This window comes from Rhinopithecus roxellana, chromosome 5 (genome assembly GCF_007565055.1).
Source record: "Rhinopithecus roxellana isolate Shanxi Qingling chromosome 5, ASM756505v1, whole genome shotgun sequence".
NCBI classification, from domain to species: domain Eukaryota; kingdom Metazoa; phylum Chordata; class Mammalia; order Primates; family Cercopithecidae; genus Rhinopithecus; species Rhinopithecus roxellana.
The window spans coordinates 31,707,024-31,731,237 of record NC_044553.1 but is presented as its reverse complement, the minus strand read 5'-3'; the positions used below and the strand labels follow the sequence as shown (position 1 = coordinate 31,731,237).

General features: G+C 40.2%; 1 protein-coding gene across 6 annotated transcripts in view; it reads left to right on the top strand.

The window, feature by feature from the left end:
• SPG11 (SPG11 vesicle trafficking associated, spatacsin) overlaps positions 1–24,214 on the top strand; it is a 104,018-nt gene that overhangs the window by 11,349 nt on the left and 68,455 nt on the right. For all 6 annotated transcript variants that reach the window (XR_750348.2, XR_750347.2, XM_010385230.2 and 3 more), the window contains exons 5-8: positions 1,487–1,624; positions 1,815–2,263; positions 4,744–4,889; positions 19,746–19,878. Coding sequence is in view for 4 of the 6 variants with exons in the window: in XM_010385230.2 (XP_010383532.2) it covers positions 1,487–1,624; positions 1,815–2,263; positions 4,744–4,889; positions 19,746–19,878 (866 nt within the window). In the remaining 2 variants the exon portion in view is untranslated. The remainder of the gene's footprint in view (positions 1–1,486; positions 1,625–1,814; positions 2,264–4,743; positions 4,890–19,745; positions 19,879–24,214) is intronic.

The following is a 24,214-nucleotide window of genomic DNA, read 5'->3' as shown; positions in this document are numbered from 1 at the left end:
GACTACTGTGTCTCCAACTTCTTTTTGGTATTAGATCCACATCCAGTTAATCATCAGGTCCTAGCCATTCTGTTTCCTAAATGTTTCTTTTGTTTGTCCACTTTTCTCAGCTCTTCTGTCGTCACTCTAATGTATGCCACCATCATCTCTTAATTGAACTACTTTAATAGTTTCCTACTTGATCTCCTCATGCCTATTCTTACCCCCTCAAATCCATCCACAATAGAGTAACTAGAGTGATGTTGTTAAAATGCATATTTTATCAGAGGTGTAGCCAGGCATTAACATCTGGGGCAGGGGTATCTACCTTTTATTTTGTTGATGGGGGAAACTATTTTCTCATGCATCTTCTCATTTTCACCCTACCTTCTCTAACATCTTTTCAGCGTCATCCTGGGACAGTGTCGTATGGTTGTGCCAACAAATTACCTTCAAGTTGTTTAAAGGATTAATATTTAATAATGCAAGTGCTCGAGGAGATAAAATCCTTCCCCTTGTTCCCCTAGCTACTCTTCTGCCCCTGTTCATACTGCTTTTCTTCTTAAAAGCCTTCTTCAGGTTCCTTTTCCCCCTCAGATAAAAGTTTAAAATTCTTAATAGCCTATGGGGCCCTGAACCATCTTTCTAACCTCATCCCATTCCATCTTCTCATTTTTTCTATACGTTAGCCACCCTAGCCTTCTTTGTTTCTCAAATGTAACAGCCCCCCTTTTCCACATACACTCTCCCACCTATAGCCACACACATACTTTGCCTTCTAGTTCTTATACATTCCTCTGGTCTAAGCCTAAATCTTACTTTGTGGTGGCAGTATAATGAGTGATTTTAAAATCTGGATTAGAGGCCGAGGCAGGCAGATCACTTGAGGTTAGGAGTTTGAGACCAGCTTAGCCAATATATGGTAAAACTCCATCTCTACTAAAAATACAAAAATAAGCCAGGTGTGGTAGCATGCACCTGTAGTCCCAGCTACTTGGGAGGCTAAGACAGGAGAATTGCTTGAACCTGGGAGGCAGAGGTTGCAGTGAACTGAGATTGCGCCACTGCACTCCAGCCTGGGTGACAGAGTGAGACTCTGTCTCAAAAAAAAAAAAAAAAACAAAACAAAACAAAAAAAAAACTAGACTCGATGGTCACATTAGTCTGTTTCAAAGTGTTTCTGAACCTTAGTTTCCAAATCTATAAGATGGGGTTATATTTACCTCACAGGGTTGTTGAGAGTCTTAAATAAGAGTTTGTGTAAAGTGTTTAGCATAACATCTGAAATATAGTAGACAGTAAGTGTTCTTATTGCTTTATCAAGCTAACTGCCCTTAATAGAATAAAATTCTTACAGTTGACTTTATTACTGTGGCATAAGCAAGGGAGATAAGGAGTTCCTTTCTGGGGAATTTGGTGTCCATACTATTCCTTCTCTGTGGTCTCTTATTTTTAACAGGAGCAATAGTAACACAAATTTGGGTTTGATCATCATTGTTTCATATAGGCAACACCCGGGACACCTACTGTGTGAAAGAACACTAGAAGACCTTCCTATTCAAGGACCTAAGGGGATAGATGAAGATGATCCTGTTAACTCTGCCTACAACATGAAACTGACCAAGTTTTCTTTCCAAATTGATAGGTACAGAAATTTCCTTTTCATTTAGTTTATTGTTCCTATTTTTTATCGTGCTGACACTGTACCCTTTCATTAAAGGTCTTTATTTGGTAGATACTTTTTTTTCTTAAGAACATCTTTGCCCTGGTTTAGTGTTTCACATAGTGCCTTTTACTGTGACAGGTGTTAAGTTATATTTTACCTTGTTTTCCAGGTCGTGGAAAGCCCAGCTATCATCATTGAATGAAACAATAAAGAACTCCAAACTGGAGGTTTCCTGTTGTGCTCCATGGTTCCAGGATATTTTGCATTCAGAGTCACCTGAATCTGGTAACCACAGTACAGGTGTACAGAGCTGGGCTTTTATTCCACAGGACATAATGCACGGGCAGTATAATTTTCTACGGAAAGATCATACCAAGACCAGTGATCCAGGAAGATCATGGAAGATAATGCACATCAGTGAACAAGAGGAACCCATAGATCTTAAATGTGTGTCTGTGACAGGATTCACTGCACTGTTTACTTGGGAAGTGGAAAGGATGGGCTATACCATTACCCTCTGGGATTTGGAGAACCAGGGCATGCAGTGTTTTTCCTTTGGCAGAAAGTGTATTCCTGTAGACAGTAGTGGAGAGCAGCAACTGTGCTTTGTTTTGACAGGTGAGACTGTCTTGTATCAGACTGAAATTCACCATTGCTGAGATGTGTGCTTTCCTACTGTATTTTACTTCTGCCTCAGTGCCTGTCTCACCTTTAAGTGGTATTATAATTGTTTATAGAGGAAGGTTCTTGTTATTCTTAGTGTCTCATATGTTTGGCTTTTAATTAACGTCATTTCTGCCCAGCTAAATGCTAAGATACTAAGTCAGAGAAAGTTTGAGAGAAATGAAGTTTATTATTATTATTATTTTTAACTCAAAGAGTCTTCATTTGACTTGACAAGCAGAGGTTGTAAGCTAGCTGCTCATGGGCCATGTATGAACTGCGTATTTATTTTGCTTGGCTTGCACTGTCTAGGCTTTTAAAAAAGATTATAAACATTCATAATTAGAGGATTTCACACAAATTCTAATTTCCAGCTGTTACTGAAAAATTATAAGATCTGGCAACACTGGGCCTGCATTCCTGCATAGGTAACTTATGGGTTGGAGCTGTGTTTCAGTCATTCTCTTAGATGGGCCATTTTATTTTTCTCTCTTTTTAAAAAAAATTTTTTTTTAGACAGAGTCTCACTCTGTCGCCCAGGCTGGAGTGCAGTGGTGCGATCTTGGCTCACCGCAACCTCCACCTCCCTCCAGAGTAGCTGGGACTACAGGCACGCACCACCACGCCCAGCTAATTTTTGTATTTTTAGTAGAGATGAGGTCTCACAGTGCTGACCAGACTGGTCTCAAATGCCTGACCTCAAACAGTCCACCTGGCTCAGCCTCCCAAAGTGCTGGGATTATAGGTGTAAGCCACCATGCCTGGCTGTACTTTCATTTTTTAATAGAGATGAGGTCTCACTACCTTGCCCAGGCTGGTCTCAAACTCCTGAGCTCAAGTGATCCTCCCGGCTTGGCCTCCCAAAGTGCTAGGATTACAGGTGTGAGCCACTATGCCTGGCATGAGCCATTTTGTTTCTGATTAGGTTTTTCTTGCACTTCTCTCACTACCTGCTAGGCCCCTGTAAGCATGGGACATTTTGATATTTCGGATATGTATTCATTCACTGCATAATCCGTCTTCTACAAAGGTATTGAATGTTGTGATTGGAATTAACCATGTGTTTCTTCTATACTCAAATTGTGGTAGTCTTGTATTTCTATGTGTCAGGAATAAGCTGTGAATTATTTTATAATAGTAAACCAGAAATCTGACATCTCTAAGTGATTAAAGGTTCCATGATTGGTTATGCAAGATAATATAAAGTAGAAATGTGGGATTTAATGCTTTTTTTTTTTTTCCTGATATGGAGTCTCCCTGACTGGAGTGCAATGGTGTCATCTCGGCTCACTGCCCTCCGCCTCCCAGGTTCAAGCGATTCTCCTGCCTCAGCCTCCTGAGTAGCTGGAATTACAGGCGCCTGCCACCACACCCAGCTAAATTTTTGTTTATTTTTGGTAGAGACGGGGTTTCACCGTGTTGACCAGTCTGGTCCCAAACTCCTGACCTCAGGTGATCTACCCACCTTGGCCTCCCAAAGTGCTGAGATTACAGGCAGGAGCCACTGTGCCCAGCCAATTTGTGCTATTTCTTTTTTTTTTTTTTTTTTTTTTTTTTTTTTTTTTTTTTTTTTTGAGACGGAGTCTTGCTCTGTCTCCCGGGCTGGAGTGCAGTGGCCGGATCTCAGCTCACTGCAAGCTCCGCCTCCCGGGTTCACGCCATTCTCCTGCCTCAGCCTCCCGAGTAGCTGGGACTACAGGCGCCCGCCAGGTCGCCCGGCTAGTTTTTTGTATTTTTAGTAGAGACGGGGTTTCACCATATTAGCCAGGATGGTCTTGATCTCCTGACCTCGTAATCCGCCCGTCTCGGCCTCCCAAAGTGCTGGGATTACAGGCTTGAGCCACCGCGCCCGGCCTGTGCTATTTCATAAAATGCATTGCTCTTAAAAGAATTTGCCTTGTGGTCAGTGTTTTAAAGATAAATTTTCTTGGTGGGTGCAGTGGCTCACGCCTGTAATCAAAGCACTTTGGGAGGCCAAGGTGGGAGGATCACTTGAAGCCAGGAGTTTGAGACCAGCCTGGGAAACAAAGTGAAACCCTATTGCTACAAAATAATTTAAAAATTTTTTTAAATTAGCAAAACGATTTTTAAAAAATTAGCTGGGTGTGATGGCACGAAGCTGTAATTCTGGCTACTCCAGAGGCTGAGGTGGGAGGATTGCTTGAGGCCAGGAGTCTGAGGCTGCAGTGAGCTATGATCACACCACTGCCCTCCAGCCTAGGCAATAGAGGGAGACTCTGTCTCTAAAAACCCACAAAACTCTTCTTTAAAAATGTTGAAAAATCATGATGAGTTAAGTAAGGTCATTTTAGTACATGATATCCAGTAAATATATTTGTAATTATAGTACTGAAGTATTGGGTAATTAAAAATTAATTCCTAAATCATAATCCTAAGATCTAATTTATTAAAGCTAACTTTTATTTTTCCTGTAGAGAAAGGACTCTCTCTGATTTTGTTTGGTTTGACTCAAGAAGAGTTTTTAAACAGACTCATGATCCATGGAAGTGCCAGCACTGTGGACATTCTTTGTCATCTCAATGGCTGGGGGAGGTGCTCCATTCCCATACATGCACTAGAGGTAACAGAATTAAATGCCTGTAGAACATTACTTAATTATTTTGTGTTATATACTTTTATTCGATTTAGGATTTGAGAGAATTCATTTAATTTAGCAACAAAAAGAACTATGGCCTTTACATATCTATTTAAACAGTTCTGGCTGTTTCATTACCCTAACTCTGCTTAGCAGTTTACCCTTTTTGGCGTTACACAAGATTATAGTAAATGGTAAGAAAAAGGTACAGGAAATGGAGGCAACATTAAACTAATGAGACTAAATGAAGTGGAAATAAGTTATGGAAAGCTTGAACAGTAATGATCTTTTATTCCTACCTTATGCTTCCTACTTTTTTTTTTTTTTGACACAGGGTCTCACTCTGTTGCCCAGGCTGGAGTGCAGTAGTACAATCTAGACTCACTGCACCCTCTGCCTCCCAGGTTCAAGTGATTCTCCCACCTCAGCCTCCCCAGTAGCTGGGACTGCAGGCATGCACCACCATGCCCACCTAATTTTTGTATTTTTTGGTAGAGGCAGGGTTTTGCCTTGTTGGCCATAGCTGGTCTCGAACTCCTAATTTCAAGTGATTTACCCGCTGTGTCCCAGAGTGCTGGGATTAGAGAAGTGAGTCACTGCATGCGGCCTGCTTCCTACCATTCTAATCCAACTTCAGAAGAGACATAACCTGAATTTATGTAGCATTTTATAATTCACAAACACTCTTTTACATGCAATATCTAATTTTGTCCCAAAATAACCACATGAGACAGATTGGGTAATTTATATTATTTTTATTTTACAGATGAAGAAACTTAGGCTCTCAGTGATTGAGTGGGTGACCCAGAGCCATATTAATAAAGACAGGAGCTAGAATCAAGGGCAGGGTACCTTTTGCTATACAGTCCCTGAAGTTAATAATGTTATGTGCCAATTTCTTTAAATGACAGCTTTATTGAGATATAATCACATACCCATAAAATTCACCCTTTTCAAGTGTACAAGTGTACAGCTCAATGGCCTTTGGTATATTCAGAGTTGTGCAGCCATCATCACTAATTCAGAACATTTTCATCACCTCAAAAAAGAAACTCCATAACCATTAGTGGCCACTCCCTATTTCCTGTTGTCTCCACGTCTTAAACACCAATCTACTTTCTGACTGGATTTTTCTATTCTGGACATTTCATGTAAATGGAATGATAAAATATGTGACCTTTGTGACTGGCATCTTTGACCTAGCATGTTTTCAAAGTTCATATTGTATGTAGCATGCGTCACTACAACTTCATTTTTATGGGTGAATATTCCATTTTATCAATATATACTGCATTTTGTTTATCCATTCATCAGCTGATGGACATTTGGGTTGTCTCCACTTTCTGGCCATTATGAATAATCCTGCTATGGACATTGTGTACAAGCTTTTGTGTTGACGTATGTTTTCATTTCTCTTGGGTATATACCTAGCTGTGGAATTACTGGGTCATTTATTATTTTTGGGAAATCCCCAAACTCTTCCACGGTTAATGCACCATTTTACATTCCCATCAGCAATGTATGAGGGTTCTGCTAGCTGCACATCTTAGCTAACACTTGTTATTGTCTGTTTTTTATTCTAGCCGTTCTAGTCAGTGTGAACTCGAAATGGCATCTCATTGTGGTTTTCATTTGTTTTTTAATAATGACTAAACATGTTGAACATGTTTTCATATGCTTATTGGCTATTTGTGTGTCTTCTTTGGAGAAATGTCTATTGAATTACTTTGCCCCTTGTTAAATTAGGTTGTCTTTTTATTGAGTTCTAAGAGTTCTTCATATATTCTGGATGCTAGACCCTATGACATACATGATTTACAAATACTTTCTCCCATTCTTTGAGTTGTTGTTTCACCTTCTTTTTAAATTTTTTTTAACTTTTATTTTAGGTTCGGGGTACATTTGCAGGTTTGTCACATAGGTAAATTGCATATCATGGAGGTTTGGTATACAGATTATTTCATCACTCAGATAATAAGCATAGTACCTGATAGGTAGTTTTCAATCCTCACCTTCCTCCTACCCTCCACCCTCAAGTAAGCCCCAGTGTCTGTTGTTCACTTCTTTTTGTTCATGTGTACTATGTTTAGCTCCCACTTATAACTGAGAACACCCAGTATCTGATTTTCTGTTCCTGCATTAATTCACTTAGGATAATGGCCTCTAGCTCCATCCATGTTGCTGCAAAGGACATGACCTCATTCTTTTTTATGACTGCATAGTATTCCATGGTGTATATGTATCACAAATTCTTTATCCAATTGATATGGTTTGACTCTGTGTCCCCAGCCAAATCTCATCTTGAATTGTAATCCCTATGTGTCAAGGGAGGGAGGTGATTGGATCATGGGAGCATTTTCCCCCATGCTGTTCTCGTGATAGTGAGTTCTCAAGAGATCTGATAGTTTAAAAGTGGCAGTTTTCCCCTGTGCTCTCTCTCCTGCCACCATGTAAGACATGCGTTGCTTCCCCTTCACGTTTCACCATGATTATAAGTTTCCTGAGGCCTCCCGGCCATGCAGAACTGTGAGTCAATTAAACTTCTCTTCTCAGGTAGTATATTTATAGCAGTGTGAGAACAGACTAATATACCAGTGTGCCAACCTAAATGCCAATCATGGGCATTTAGGTTGATTCCATGTCTTTGCCATTGTCAATAGTGCTGTGAGGAATATATTTATGCATGTATCTTTATGGTAGAATGATTTATATTCCTTTGGTTGTATACCCAATAATGGGATTGCTGGGTTGAATGATAGTTCTGCTTTAAGTTCTTTGAGAAATCGCCAAACTGCTTTCCACAATGGCTGAGCTAATTTACATTCCCACCAGCAGTGTGTAAGCTTTCCCTTTTCTCTGCAACCTCACTAACACCTGTTATTTTTTGGCTTTTTAGTAATAGCCATTCTGACTGGTGTGAGATGGTATCTCATTGTGGTTTTGATTTGCATTTCTCTAATGATAAGTGATACTGAGCATTTTTTCATATGCTTGTTGGTCATATGTATGTCTTCTTTTGAAAAGTGTCTGTTCATGTCCTTTGCCTGCTTTTTAATGTGGTTATTTTCTGCTTGTTAATTTGTTTAAGTTCCTTATAGATTCTGGATATTAGGCCTTTTTGTCAGATGCATGGTTTGCAAATATTTTGTCTTATTCTTTAGGTGGTCTGTTTACTCTATTGATAATTTATTTTGCTGTGCAGAAGCTCTTTAATTAGGTCCCATTTGTCAATTTTTGGTTTTTGTTGCAATTGCTTTTGGCGTCTTTGTCATGAAATCTTTGCCAGAGCCTATGTCCAGAATGGTATTTTCTAGGTTATCTTCCAGGGTTTTTAAAGTTTTAGGTTTTACTTTTAAGTATTTAATCAAACTTGAGTTGATTTTTGTATATGGTATAAGAACGGGGTTCAGTTTCAATCATCTGCATATGGCTAACCATTTATCCCAGCACATTAATTGAATAGGGAGTTTGGGCATTTTAACAATATTGATTCTTCCTATCCGTGATCATGGGATGCTTTTCCATTTGTTTGTGTCTTCTCTAATTTCTTTCAGCATTGTTCTGTAATTCTCATTGTAGAGACTTTTCATCTAACTGTATTTCTAGGTATTTTATTCTTTCTGTGACTTTTGTGAATGGGATTGCATTCTTTATTAGGCTCCCAACTTGTACATTGTTGGTGTATAGAAATGCTGCTGATTTTTTTTACATTGATTTTGTATCCTGAAATTTTGCTAAAGTTGTTTATCAGATCTAGGAGCTTTTGAACAGAGACTATGGGGTGTTCTAGGTATAGAATCATGTCAGCTGCAAACAGAGATAGTTTTACTTCCTGTCTTTCTATTTGGATGCCTTTTATTTCTTTCTCTTGCCTGATCTGGTAGGACATCTAGTACTATGTTGAATAGGAGTGGTGAGAGTAGACATTTTTGTCTTGTTGTGGTTCTCATGGGGAATGCTTCCAGCTTTTGCCCATTCAGTATGATGTTGGCTAAGGGTTTTTCATAAATGGCTTTTGATATTTTGAGATATGTTTCTTCAATGCCTAGTCTGTTGAGGGTTTTTAACATGAAGGGATGTTGAAGGGAGGATTGCTTGGGGAGCAAGCAATGGTTTTTGTTTTTACTTCTGTTTATGTGATGAATCACATTTATTGATTGCATATGTTGAAGCAGTCTTGCAGGCCAGGGATAAAGCCTACTTGATTCTGTTGGATTAGCTTTTTGATGTATTGCTGGATTCAGTTTGCTAGTATTTTGTGGAGAATTTTTATATCTATATTCATTAAGGATATTGGCCTGGTTTTCTCTTTCTGTTATGTCTCTGTTTTGGTATTAGAATGATGCTGGCCTCATAGAATGAGTTGTGGAGGAGTTCCTCCTCAGTTTTTTGGGCTTTTCACCTTCTTGATGGTGTCCTTTGAAACACGAAAGTGTTTTATTCTTATGAAATCAATGTATCTTTTTTTGGGGGAAGAGGAGGTCATTTTTGTTTTTGGTGTTGAATCTAAGAAACCATTGCCTAATCTGAGATGATGCAGATTTACTCTTAAAAGAGTTTTATAGTTTTAGCTCTTACAGTTAGGTTTATTATGCACTTTAAGTTCAATTTCTTATATGGTATGAAGGAGGAGTCCACCTTTTTGCATTCTTTTTTTTTTTTTTTTTTTTTTTTGAGACGGAGTCTCGCTCTGTCGCCCAGGCTGGAGTGCAGTGGCCGGATCTCAGCTCACTGCAAGCTCCGCTTTCTGGGTTCAAGTGATTCTCTTGCCTCAGACTCCCGAGTAGCTGGGACTACAGGTGCCCGCCACCATGCCCGGCTAATTTTTGTTTTTTTAGTAGAGATGGGGTTTCACCATGTTGGCCAGGTTGGTCTCGATCTCCTGACCTCAAGTGATCCGCTCGCCTCTGCCTCCCAAAGTGCTGGGATTACAGGCGTGAGCCACCGCGCCTGGCCTCTTTTGCATTCTTTTGTGGATCTTCAGTTGTCCCTGCACCATTTGTTGAAAAACTTATTTTTATATACTCTAAAATATCATTGTAAGAAAAATAATTAAGTCTTCTGTAACTCTACCATCCAGAAGTAATCATGTTTGTTCTTTGGGTGTTATTTCCTTATAGTTATTTTTCATATGTTAATAATAAACAAGTGTTATTAATTTTCTTATTAACCCTATAGGGTTAATACTGTTAGCCCCATTTTATAGAGCAGGGAGCTGAAGCACAAAGAGGTTAGGAAATCTAATTCAGCTCTACATGGGCATAGGTGGTAGCACCAGGATTTTAATTCAGACAGCGCCTCTCCCTTTACACAATGCACATGTCTCTGTGTGAATTTAATTAGTATTGCATTGTATATACAACATTGCTTTGGCCCTGGTCTCCTCCCACATAAAAATGAATGAGTAATATATATTTTAAGTGATAACAACAATAATAAAACAAATATTCTTGTATCCACCGTCAAGGCAAGAAATAGAATAAATTGAATGTGTAATGCCCTGCCCTAATCCTATTCCCTTACCTTGTCTAGCCTCAGAATTAACCACTCTTGAAATTTTACTTATTTATTTTTTAATGAGACAGGGTCTTGCTCTGTCACCCAGGCTGGAGTGCAGTGGTGTGATCATAGTTCACTGTAACCTTGAATTCCTGGCTCAGGTGATCCTCCTGCCTCAGCCTCCCAAATAGCTGGGACTGCAGGTGCATACAGCTGCACCCAGCTAATTTTTATTATTTATTTATTTATTTTTGTAGAAATGGAATCTTGCTTTGTTTCCCAGGTAAGCGTCAAATTCTTGGCTTCAAGCAGTCTTCCTGCTTTGGTCTCTTAAAGCACTGGGATTACAGGCGTAAGCCACCATGCCCAGCCATTCTGAAATTTTTAACCATTCTTATGATTTTCTTTTTTTTTTTCCATATAAATATATCCCCAAGTAATGCTATTTAGTTGTAGCTAATGTTGAATTTTGCATAAAATGGAACTACTTTGTGTGTGTGTATATATGTGTGTATATATATATTATATTTTACATATATATGATTTTTTTCCTTTTCTTTCTTTTTTTTTTTTTTTTGAGACGGAGTCTTACTCTGTCACCCAGGCTGGAGTGCAGTGGAACTATCTCAGCTCACTGCAACCTCCGCCTCCTGGGTTGAAGCAGTTCTCCTGCCTCAGCCTCCTGAGTAGCTGGGATTACAGACATGTGCCACCACACCTGGCAACTTTTTGTGTTTTTAGTAGATACGGGGTTTCGCCATGTTTGCCAGGCTAGTCTCGAACTCCTGACCTCAGGTGATCCTCCTGCCTCAGCCTCCCAAAGTGCTGGGATTACAGGTGTGAGCCACCATGCCTGGCACTGTATATATATATATATATTTTTTTTTAGACTCAGCGTGATTTTTTTTGATTCATCCATGTGTAATGTATATAACTATAGTTCATTCAGTTTCACCCCTGTATAGTATCCCACTGTATAGTATGTCTTTATCCAGCTTTCTGTTGTTTCCTTTTTTTTTTTTTTTTTTTTTTTGCTGTTACAAGTGGTGTTGCTGTAAAGTTTCTCATATATCTGCTACAGTACATGTGCAAGGGTGTCTCTAGGGTGAAACCAGAATTGCTGGGTCATATGGCAGGCACATCTTTAATTTTATTGATAATACTCTAGTTTTCCAAAATTGTTTTATCAGTTTATGCTGTCACCAGCAGTGTATATGAGTTCTCAATGTTGCATTTTCTTGATGTCCTTGCCAGCACTTGATTTATAACATTTTTTCCAGTATGATGATATGATGGATTTTCATTTGCATTTCCCTGATTAAGGTTTAGCATATGTGTGTGTGTGTAAGATATTTGGATTTTTTTCTTTCATAAGTAGCTGTTCAAATTTTTTGCCTATTTTTCTTTTGGGGTACTATTCTTTTTCTTATTGGTTTGTAGTGCTGGATATTCTCTAGATACCAATTCTTTGTTGTTTGTGTGGTGGATGTATTCTAGTCTGTGGCTTGTCTTTTCACTTAATCCATGGATTCTTTAATACAGTTCTTAATTTTAATGGAATTTAATCAGTCTTTTCCTTTATGACTAATGCTATTTGTGACATCTATCCTTAAATTATATAGTTTTTATGTTTTTTCCTAAAAGTTTTTAAATTATGATTTTTTTTTAATGCAGCGGAGAGATCTCAGCTTACAGCAATCTCTGCCTCCCAGGTTCAAGCAATTCTGCCTCAGCCTTCCAAGTAGCTGGGATTACAGGCACCTACCACTACACCCAACTGTAAATTATGATTTTCATATTTAAGTTCTTTATCCATTTAAAACTTATACATGATATGGAGTATTTTAATTTTTTCCCATACTTATAACCATTTGTCTCAGCACTTTTTTGAAAAGTCCTGTCTGGGAGCAGTGGCTCACGCCTGTAATCCCAGCACTTCGGGAGGCTGAGGCGGGCAGATCATGAAGTCAAGAGACCAAGGCCATCCTGGCCAACATGGTGAAACCCCGTCTCTACTAAAAATACAAAAATTAGCTGGGCATGGTGGTGCGCACCTGTAGTCCCAGCTACTTGGGAGGATGAGGCAGGAGAATCGCTTGAACCCAGGAGGCGGAGGTTGCAGTGAGCCAAGATCACGCCACTGCACTCCAGCCTGATGACAGAATGAGACTCTGCCTCAAAAAAAAAAAGTATTGTCTTTTACCACTGATGCCTTGAGTGTCATATATTAAGTTTCCACATATGCATGAGTTTGTTTTTGACCTCTCTATTCTGTTCATACGTCTTTCCTTAGGCCAATTCCATCTTGCCTTTATTATCTAGGATTTTAATTAGGGCAAATTCCCTTATTCTTCAGGGGTGACTTTACTGTTGTCTGTTCCTTAATCTTTAATTTTTAGGATTAGCTTGTCAAGTTTCATGAAAAATTTTTAGGATTTATATTAGAATTACATTAAATCTATACATCAAGTTGGGAAGAAATGGCATCTTTAGGATATTTAATCTTCATATCCACAGTCTCGTCATTTTTTTGGGGGGGGGTGGGTCTTCATTAACGTCTTTCAATAAAACATTACAATTTTTCCATTAAAAGCTTGGCATCTTTTCCTTTATTTGTGGTGTGTGTGTTGTGTATATATTTAAATACTATATTTATTGTTTATTCTGAGTGGTTTTTTTTTTTTTTGAGACGGAGTCTCGCTCTCTCATCCAGACTGGAGTGCAGTGGTGTGATCTTGGCTCACTGCAACCTCTACCTCCCGGGTTCAAGCGATTCTCCTGCCTCAGCCTCCCAAGTAGCTGCGACTACAGGCATGTGCCACCGCACCCGGCTAATTTTTTGTATTTTTAGTAGAAATGGGGTTTCACCGTGTTAGCCAGGCTGGTCTCGATCACTTGACCTCATGATCTGCCCGCCTCGGCCTCCCAAAGTGCTGGGATTACAGGTGTAAGCCACTGTGCCCAACCCTAAGTGGTATTTTTTAAATTACATTTTGTTAATTGACAGTATAAGGAAATATAATTAATTTTTATGTGTTGATTTTTATATCCAGCAAATTTGTTAAATTAATCCTAATTTATCTGTTAGATTTTATTGCGTTTTCTATATAGTCAATATGCATATAACATCAGAATAGTATAGTTTTCTTTCACCTTTTCAAATCCTTGTATATACTTTTTAACACTTTTTTTTGAGACCAGGTCTCACTCTGTCACCTAGGATGGAGTGCAGTGGCACAGTCCTGGCTCACTGCAGCCTCTGCCTCCCAGGTGCAAGGGATACTCCCATGCCAGCCTCCGAGTAGCTGGGACTACAGTTGCACACCACCACACCCAGCTAATTTTTTTATTTTTTGTAGAGACGGGGTTTTGCAATGTGCCCCAGGCTGGTCTTAAATTCCTGGCTCAAGCAATCCTCCCTCCTCAGCCTTCAAAAGTGCTGGGATTACGGGTGTGAACCACCATGCCTAGCCACCACCTTTTTTCTTAATTGAGGTACTAGAATCTCTAGTATAACATTATCCAGAAGTAATCTTTGCCTTATTCCTCAGTAGAGCACACATGCTCTCTCTCTCTCTGTCTCTCCATCTGTGTGTGTGTGTGTGTGTGTGTGTGTGTGTTTTAAGATACCCTTTATAAGGTTAAGTTCTCTTTTATGTTCCTTGCTATGAGGTTTTATCATGAATAGGTATTGGATTTTTATCGAATGCTTATTCTGTATCGAGATAATTATATGAATAATCTCCTTTAATTTGTTACTGTAATGAACCACATTAATACATTTTTATTTTTGTATTGTGAAATACAATGTGTAAAAACACGCAGAATACAGTTTAACAAATAATAATAGTTACTATTATGATTATTATTATTTTTGGAGACAGTCTCACTGTCACCCAGGCTGGAGTACAGTGGTGCAATCTCAGCTCACTGAAACCTCCTCAGCCTAGGTTCAAGCGATTCTCCTGCCTCAGCCTCCTTAGTAGCTGGGATTACAGGCATGCACCCCCACACCCAACTGATTTTTGTATTTTTAGTAGAGGCAGGGTTTCGCCGTGTCGACCAGCCTCATCTTGACCTCCAGACTTCAGGTGATCCGCCCTCCTTGGCCTCCCAAAGTGCTGGGATTGCAGGCGTGAGCCACTGCCCTGGCTAACAAATATCAAGCAAAAACTCTTATAACCACCATCCAGGTCAAGAAATAAAACATCACAAGGATTCCAGGAGCTCCTTTGTGCCCTCTACTAGTTTAGAAGTTAAATACTCACTTTCTGTTCTTTTAGAAGCTATCCTAGGAAATATAATGTACATACTTAAATTATCAGATCTAAAGTTTGTTTTTTTGTTTTGTGTGTGGTTTTTTTGTTTTTTGGTTTGTTTTATTTTGTTTTTTTTGAGATGGAGTCTTACTCTGTAGCCCAGGCTGAAGTGCAGTGGCATGATCTTGGCTCACCGTAGCCTCCGCCTCCTGGGTTCAAGTGATTCTTGTGCCCCAGCCTCACGAATAGCTAGGATTACAGGTGCCTGCCCCCATGTCCAGCTAATTTTTTCTGTTTTTAGTAGAGACATTTCATCATGTTGGGCAGGCTGCTCTTGAACTCCTGACCTCAAGTGATCCACCCCCCCTCGACCTCTCAAAGTGTTGGGATTACAGGCATGAGCCACCACGCCCAGCTCAGATCTACAGTTAATAACTAATTGTTTTGAATAGCACAGGTCCGTTGAATGCTTTAACTTCATTTACTCTTAGCCTATTCATGTTATTGTTGTTTTTTTTTTAACCACATTAGATATTATTATGTATTTAGGTTCATTTTTCACCATTTATTTTGCTTTTTAAACTTTTTGCTGAAAATGAAGACACAGACACATACATATCCTAGGCCTAGGATCATCGATATCACTGTCTTCCACCTCTCTACATCTTGTCCCACAAGACAATCTTCAGAGGCAGTAACATGCATGGAGCTATGGTCTCATACGCCTTTTTCTGGAATACCGTGAAGGACTTACCTGGGCCTGTTTTATAGCTAGCTTAAAAAAGAAGTAGAAGGAGTACATTCTAAAATAACAAAAGCATAGTATAGCAAATAATAGGCTTTTGGAATTTTCAGCTCTATGATAATCTTATGGGAACCACCATTGTAAATTTAGCCAGTTGTTGAGTGAAATATTGTTATGTGGCACGTGACTACTCAGTTTTAATAAAAGTTCCATGTGCTTGAAAATTGAAAATGTATTTTCAGCCTAGGCACAGTGGCTCACACCTGTAATCCTAGCGCTTTGGGAGGCCGAGGTGCGTAGATCACTTGAGTTCAGGAATTTGAGACCAGCCTGGCCAACGTGCAAAAACCTCATCTCTACTAAAAATACAAAAAAATTATCCAGGTATAGTGGCTCACACCTGTAATCCCAGCTACTTGAGAGGCTGAGGTAGGAGAATCGTTTGAACCCAGGAGGTGGAGGTTGCACTGAGTGAGATTGCGGCACTGCACTCCAGCCTGGGCAACAGAGCGAGATCCTGTCTCCAAAGAAAAAAAGGAAAACAAAATGTATTTTCCATGTGTCACATTGGTCTTTCAATCAGAAGTAGTTAGACAGTTGACACTTTGCTCAGTCCTTCTTAACCACTATGAGACTTTGTTACATTGTGGATAATTTGTTCATAATCTCCCAGTGCTCTAATTCTTTCTTCACCTGTGTGTAATCTGCTATTAAACACATCTGTTTGTAATTTAAATTTTTATTTTTGGAATTACTATTTGGTCATTGTTTTTATATGTGTGATTTTGAAAATTTTTAAATCTGCAGAAAAACTTCAAAAATTAGTAAAATGAACATTAAGTTAAATTTCACCTAGATTCACCAACTATTAACATTTTACCACATTTGTGTCTTTTTTTTTTGAGATGGAGTCTTGCTCTGTCGCCTACCCTGGAGTGCAATGAGGTGATCTCTGCTCACTGCAACCCCCGCCTCCTGGGTTCAAGCAATTCTCCTCCCTCAGCCTCCAGTGTAGCTGGGATTACAGGTGTGCACCACCACGCCTGTCTAATTTTTGTATTTTTAGTAGAGATGGGGTTTTACCATGTTGGCCAGGCTGGTCTCAAACTCCTAACCTCAAGTGACCTGCCCACCTCCCAAACCACATCTGTTTTTTGTTTTTTTTTGAGACGGTGCCTCACTCTGTTGCCCAGGCTGCAGTGCAGTGGCGCGATCTTGGCTCACTGCAAGCTCTGCCTCCTGGGTTCACGCCATTCTCCTGCCTCAGCCTCTGAGTAGCTGGGATTACAGGCACCCACCACCACACCCAGCTAATTTTTTGTATTTTTTAGTAGAGACAGGGTTTCACCATATTAGCCAGGATGAAACCACATTTGTTTTAATTGCACCTTTTTTTTTCTTTTTTGCTTAACCATTTTGAAATTGCAAACTTTATAACCTTCACTCTTAAGTACTTTAGTATGTATATCATAAGAACAAGAATATTATATTCATTGATAATTTAGTTTTTACTCCCATTACTCAGAACAAAGGTATAGCTTGTTTATAGTCTCCCTCTGGGACCAGTAATTTTTCTAGTTTATCTTTTTTTGGTGGGTGTCACCTCACATGGACCCTAGGTTTGTCCTGTCTTTTCTTCCTCCAACATAACTCCCCCCAATATCTCTCACCTCCCTTGGTATATTAACACCTAGACCTTTGGCCCATTGGCTCTCAAAATCTGGTTTCTGGACCAGCAGCTCACCATGACCTATGGATTAGAAATACAAATTGTCAGGCCCCTCCCAATATGTATTGAATTAGAAAGTCTGGGGCAGGGCTTTGCAATCCACAACTTGAGAAATTCTCCAGGTGATTCTTATGCACAATGCTTTATGCTAAGGGTGGCAAATTTTTCTTTTTCTTTTTCTTTTTCTTTTTTTTTTTTTTTTTTAGATGGAGTCTTGCTCTGTCACTCAGGCTGGAATGCAGTGGCGCAATCTTGGCTCACTGCAACCTCAACCTCCCGGGTTCAAGCAATTCTCCTGTCTCAGCCTCCCGAGTAGCTGGGACTACAGGCGCACACCACCACACCCAGCTAATTTTTGTATTTTTAGTAAAGACAGGGTTTCACCATATTGGTCAGGCTAGTCTCGAACTCCTGACCTTAGGTGATCCACCCACCTTGGCCTCCCAAAGTGCTAGGATTACAGGAGTGAGCAGGAGTGAGCCACTGTGCCCGGCCCTTTTTTTTTTTTTTTTTTTTATATATATATATATAGAAAACATATATATATAAATATATATTATATATATTCTAAATATATATATATATTTTCTATATATATATATATATTTTTTTTTTTTTTTTGTCTGAGACAGGGTTGCACAGGCTGGAGTACGGAGACGCAAGTACAGCTCACTGCAGCTTCAACTTCCTGGGCTCAAGAGACCCTCCTGCCTCAGCCTCCCCAGTAGTTAGGACTACAGGTGTGCGCCACCATACCCAGCTACTTTTTAATTTTTTTTTGTTTAATTTTTTTTTTTTTTTCTAAAACCTTTTTACAGGTTTTAGAAATCTGTCTCACTATGTTGCCCAGGCTGGTCTCAAACTCCTGGGCTCAAGCAATCCTCTTGCCTCAGCCTCCCAAAGTGCTGGGATTACAGGCATGAGCCCCGTGCCCCACCAACTTTATAAAGGATCAGACAGTAAATATTTTAGGCTTCTCAGGCCACATGCTCCTTTTTGTTTTGTTTTTGTTTTTTGAGACAGCATCTTGCTATGCCGCCCAGGCTGGAATGCAGTGGCACGATCTCAGCTGACCACAACCTCCACCTCCTGGGTTCCAGCGATTCTCCTGCCCCAGCTTTTGAATAGCTGAGATTACAGGCACCTGCCACCATGCCTGGCTCATTTTTGTATTTTCAGCAGAAACGCGGTTTCACCATGTTGGCCAGGCTTGGTCTTGAACTCCTGACCTCAGGTGATCCACCTGCCTCGGCTTCCCAAAGTGCTGGGATTACAGGCATGAGCCACCACACCTGGCCATCATACTGCAAAGAAAAAAAATACATTTATTTTATTTTTGTTCATTAAAAATATGGAATGTGGCCGGGTGCGGTGGCTCACGCCTGTAATCCCAGCACTTTGGGAGATCTAGGCGGGAGGATCACCTGAGGTCAGGAGTTCGAGACCAGCCTGGCCCACATGATGAGACCCCCCCCCCCCGCCCCCGCCCACCTCTATTAAAAATACAAAAATTAGCTGAGTGTAGTGGTTCAGACTTGTAATCCCAGCTACCTGGGACTCTCAGGCAGGAGGATCACTTGAACCCAGGAGGCGGAGATTGCAGTGAGCCAAGATTGAACCACTGCACTCTAGCCTGGGCGACAGAGCAAGACTCTGTCTCAAAAAAGACAACTGAGAATCTGGCTGGGTGCAGTGGCTCATGCCTGTAATCCCAGCAATTTCGGAGGCCAAGTTGGGTGGATCACTCTAGGCCAGGAATTCGAGACTAGCCTAGCCAAACACAGTGAAACCCATCTCTATTAAAAATACAACAACAACAACAACAACAAATTAGCTGGGTGTGGTGAGGCTGAGGCTCGAGAATCGCTGAAGCTGGGCAGGCAGAGGTTGCAGTAAGCTGAGATCATGCCACTGTACCTCAGCCTGGGTGACAAGAGTACGACTTTATATTGTACTGCCATAACATTTTAATTCAAATAGAATATAACTTAATTGTAAGGGTAATCCCTAATATTTAGTTTTGAATTGTTTTAAAATTATAAAATGGTAGAGCTGGAAAGGTTTTGTAGTCTAATAACCACCTGTTTCTATTGAAGCAGAAATTGGGCCAGGCGCAGTGGCTCGTACCTGTAATCCCAGCACTTTGGGAGGCCAAGGCAGGTGGATCGTTTGAGGTCAGGAGTTCGAGACCAGCCTGGCCAACATGAGGAAACCCTGACTCTACTAAAAATACAAAAACTAGCCGGGCATGGTGGTGGGCACCTGTAATCTGAACTGCTTGGGAGGCTGGGGCAGGAGAATCTCTTGAACCCAGGAGAGAAAGGTTGCAGTGAGCCAAGATCATGCCATTGCACTCCAGCCTGGGCAACAAGAGCAAAACTCTGACTCAAAAAAAAAAAAAAAAAAAGAAAAGGTTAGAGAGTCTTGCCCCAGATTGCATAATCAGTCATTGTCAAAATCCTCACTGGAGCCCAGGTACTCATGCAGTCTTTTGCCTCCTGTAGTCTCACCACATTAAATTAAATTCTAAAGTTTGTTTAAAAAGCTGAATCCTGATTTTTTTCCCTATTGTAATTTTTTTCTGATTTTTATTTTCCTCTTCATTTCAGGCTGGGATAGAAAATCGTCAGCTGGACACAGTAAATTTCTTTTTGAAGAGCAAGGAAAATCTTTTTAATCCATCCTCAAAATCTTCTGTATCTGATCAGTTTGATCACTTTTCATCCCATTTATACTTAAGAAGTAAGTGGAATAAAGATTTCTGCATTCGTATTTATCATTTGATCTTCTTAAATAATTTTCAAATTATGATCTTGTGGTTTCTGGTGACTCATTTACTTGCCAAAACTTAGTCATGGGATTTTATATACTTTTTGGAAACTTTCTTCTTCTTTTTTTTTGTTTTTGTTTTTTTTTTTTTTTTTGCAACACAGTCTCACTCTGTTGCCTAGGCTGGAGTGCAATGGTGTAATGACAGCTCACTGCAGCCTCACCTCCTGGGCTCAGGCAGTCCTCCCACCTCAGCCTCCTGAGTAACTGGGACTACAGGTGCATGCCACCACACTCAGCTATTTTTTTGTAGAGAATGGGGTCTCACTGTGTTGCCCAGGCTGGTCTTAAACTCCTGGGTTCAAAACAATCCTCTGCCTCCCAAAGTGCTGGGATTACAGGTGCGAGCCACCATGCCTGGACAACTATGTGGAAATTTGGCAGTGTTATCTGATTCTTTAAATGTCCTCATACTATATGGGCTATTTATTGCTCATATCTTGTACTATACTCTATTTTTAGTATGCATGGAAGAGACAATCTTTTAAATTCAAGACAGTTTTATACACAACAGAAAAACATTTATTTGGAAAATTGCCTGCCCTTGCAACCATCTGAGATGTGTATTGACAGTTGTGGATTACGATATGTTGTAAGAATTTTTGGCGGGATGCAGTGGCTCGCCCTGTAGTCCTAACACTTTGGGGGCAAGCTGGGAGGATCGCTTGAGTCTAGGAATTTGAAACCAGTCTGGGGAACATAGCATGACCCCATTCTACAAAAAAAGTTTAAAAATTAGTTGGGCATGATGGCACATCCTGTAGTCCCAACCACTTGCAAGGCTGAGGCAGAGGATTGCTTGAGTCTGGAGGGTGTCTAGGCTACAGTGATCTGTGATTGTGCCACTGCGCTCCAGCCTGATTGCAAAGTAAGACTGTCTCAAAAAAAAAAAAAAAAAAAAATTCACCCGGACTTCTCTGCTTTTTTGCCACGTTACCAACACTTTTCAAGATTTTGGCTTTCCTTTTTAACAAATAGGAAGCCTAACTTTTATTCTTGGACCAGGTAGCCATGCAAATTCTCTCCTTAGGACAACAGGGTAATAAAGTATATTTTCCCCTTGTTAAACAAAAATTATGGAGGCCGTTGTTTTGGTGTGAGCTGTACTAGGCCCCATCAGACCAGAACAGAAATCAGAGTGGAGTCAACTATGCTAAAGTTCCATAGCATCAAACTTAAAATAAGGTGGTCTTCTGACATTGGGAGAAATTAGGAGAGAGCCAATAATCCCAAACAGTCCAGTTTCAATCTTGAATCAGCGTGATAATGAAGTTCCTTCTGATATAATCTTTTTTTTTTTTTTTTTTTTTTGAGACGGAGTCTGGCTCTGTCTCCCAGGCTGGAGTGCAGTGGCTGGATCTCAGCTCACTGCAAGCTCCGCCTCCCGGGTTTACACCATTCTCCTGCCTCAGCCTCCCGAGTAGCTGGGACTACAGGCGCCCGCCACCTCGCCCGGCTAGTTTTTTATATTTTTAGTAGAGACGGGGTTTCACCATGTTAGCCAGGATGGTCTCGATCTCCTGACCTCGTGATCCGCCCGTCTCGGCCTCCCAAAGTGCTGGGATTACAGGCTTGAGCCACCGAGCCCGGCCGACATAACCTTTATGTAAAAGAAGTAACGTAGGCCAGGTGCAGTGGCTCATACCTGTAATCCCAGCACTTTCAGAGGCTGAAGCAGGAGGATCTCTTGAGCCCAGGAGTTTGAGACTGGCGTGGGTAATATAGTGAAACCTTACCTCTACAAAAAATTTAAAAATTAGCCGGGTGTGGTGGTGTGCATGTGTGGTCTCAGCTACTCAGGAAAGGGAGGTAGGAGGATTGCTTGAACCTGGGAGGTTAAGGCTGCAGTGAGCCGTCATCATGCCATTACACTCCAATCTGGATAACAGTGAGACTCTGTCTCCAAAAAAAAAAAAAAAAAGTCTAGGTGCAGTGGCTCACGCCTATAATCCCAACACTTTAGGAGGCCCAGGCGGGAGAATCACTTGAGACCAAGAGTTCATGACCAGCCTGAGCAACATAATGAGACTCTGCCTCTATTTTTAATTGGAAAAAAAGCCTGAAGTAGCTTCATGTTAAATAATCAGTATTTTTTCTATTATTCTCTCTCTTCATCTTACAAAAAAAGTAGCTTTGAAACAACCAATATGCTGTTTTTTCTTTGCTTCTGCCTTCTTCAGCTCTTCTATCTATAAAGCCAACCCCTCTGCTCAACTCACTAGAATACCTTTTCCATGTTATGAAATTAAGTGTTGCCACATTCTAGAATTGCAATAAAACCAATTGAGATCTTTAATCTAAATTTATTGTAATTTTGTTCTTTGACACTCTGTAAATACGGTTTTATAATCTGTTTTTTCCCACTTCATACTATAGACATCTTTCTTGTTAGTAATATATACTTACTAATTATGATGACACAGAATTTCATTGTATGGGCTGTACCATAATTTGCCAAGCCAAACTCCTGTTAGACATTTAGATTTATTCCAGTTCTTTGCTATTAGCAGTGTGTAAGAAATGCTGTATGTGTGTAATTTCACATATATATAATCATTTACTTATATTACTAGAATTATTAAATTCTAGACCTGGAATTTCCAGGTTTAAGAGTATGCACAATTTATATTTTTAAACACCTTGATAAATTGTCCTTCAAAAGTTTTACCAATTTGTAGTCTACTTACATGGAGAAAATGACAACCTGCTCTTTTTCCACTGATGTAGTAGTAGCTTTCACTGAGAAAATGAATTGGATGTTTTCTTTTTTTCTCCCTAAATCTCATATATGGTGGAAAGATATTTTCTTTTAAAAACATATTCTCAGACTGGGTGCAGTGGCTCACGCCTATGATCCCAGCACTTTGGGAGGCCGAGATGGGCGGATCACGAGGTCAGGAGTTCGAGACCAGCCTGATGAACATGGTGAAACCCCATCTCTACTAAAAATATAAGAATTAGCCGGGTGTGGTGGTGCATGCATGTAATCCCAGCTACTCAGGAGGCTGAGGCAGAATCGCTTGAAGCGAGGAGACGGAGGTTTCAGTGAGCCGAGATCGCTCCATTGCACTCCAGCCTTGGGGACAAGAGTGAAACTCCGTCTCAAAAAAACAAAAACACAGATTCTATTTTGTTTTGAGTGTAGAGTTTGGTCTCCTCTTTCTTGAATTGCCAGCTTTTCTAATGCTCTGATGTTTTAAAAACTGCTTGAATTTATAGAAAAAGGCCTGATTTTTGGTGTTGAGCAGGGCTCCATCAGCAGTTGTAGAGTCATTATTCACTTCTGTTCTTTGGTGGTTAGTGATTTCGCCTCATTCCACTCTCACCTGCACTGCTCAGCTCTAAAGGGTGGAGATGGGTCTGGAATGAGAAGCACTGGGAATAGCCTTACTTGCTCTCCTAGGGGGAAAACCTGTTTCCCATAATTCTCGTACATCTCACAGATGTAATCCTAAGTGGGGAGCAGTGCTGAGACAAACAGGAATCACTTAATTAGAGCCTTAAGCTGCAGATAAAACATCCAGGGGCCCACACTTCTTGCTTTCACTTGAATGTTTAGCACGGAATAGCTTTGTGATCAGACAGGCTTAAATTCAAATTTTGGCCCTGCCACTTACTTTTTCTTTTTCTTTTTTCACTCTGTTGCCCAGGCTACTTTAGCGCGGTTGCGCAATCTTCGCTCGCTGCAACCTCCGCCTCCCAGGTTCAAGCAATTCTCCTGCCTCAGCCTCCTGAGTAGCTGGGATTACAGGCGCCCACTAGCATCCTGGCTAATTTTTGTATTTTTAGTAGAGGCGGGGTTTCACCATGTTAGCCAGGCTGGTCTCGAACTCCTGAGCTTAAGGGATCCGCTTGCCTTGGCCTGCCAAAGTGTTGGGATTACAGGCGTGAGCCACCGCGCCTGGCCCTACCACTTACTTTCTAAATTAGCTTGGGCAAGTCTCTGAACCTTAGTTTTTTTAATCTATGGAAAGAGAATATAATACACACCTACCTCTTAAGTTGTTGAAAGGAATAAATGAGATAGCATTTATAAAACAACAAGTACAGTACTTAAGATATAGGTGGTCAGCAAAAGGGTAGTTAGCAGTGATACCAGTAAATGATAACTATTAATAATTAAAATCATTAAATTTTGCAGGTAATAAGCCTGCATAAAAGTTTTGTGAGCTTTTTGAAAATAAGACGTTGGTCCTTGTTTTATGTTTAAAAATCTTGTAACATGGTATTTTTTGATATGTTAATTTTA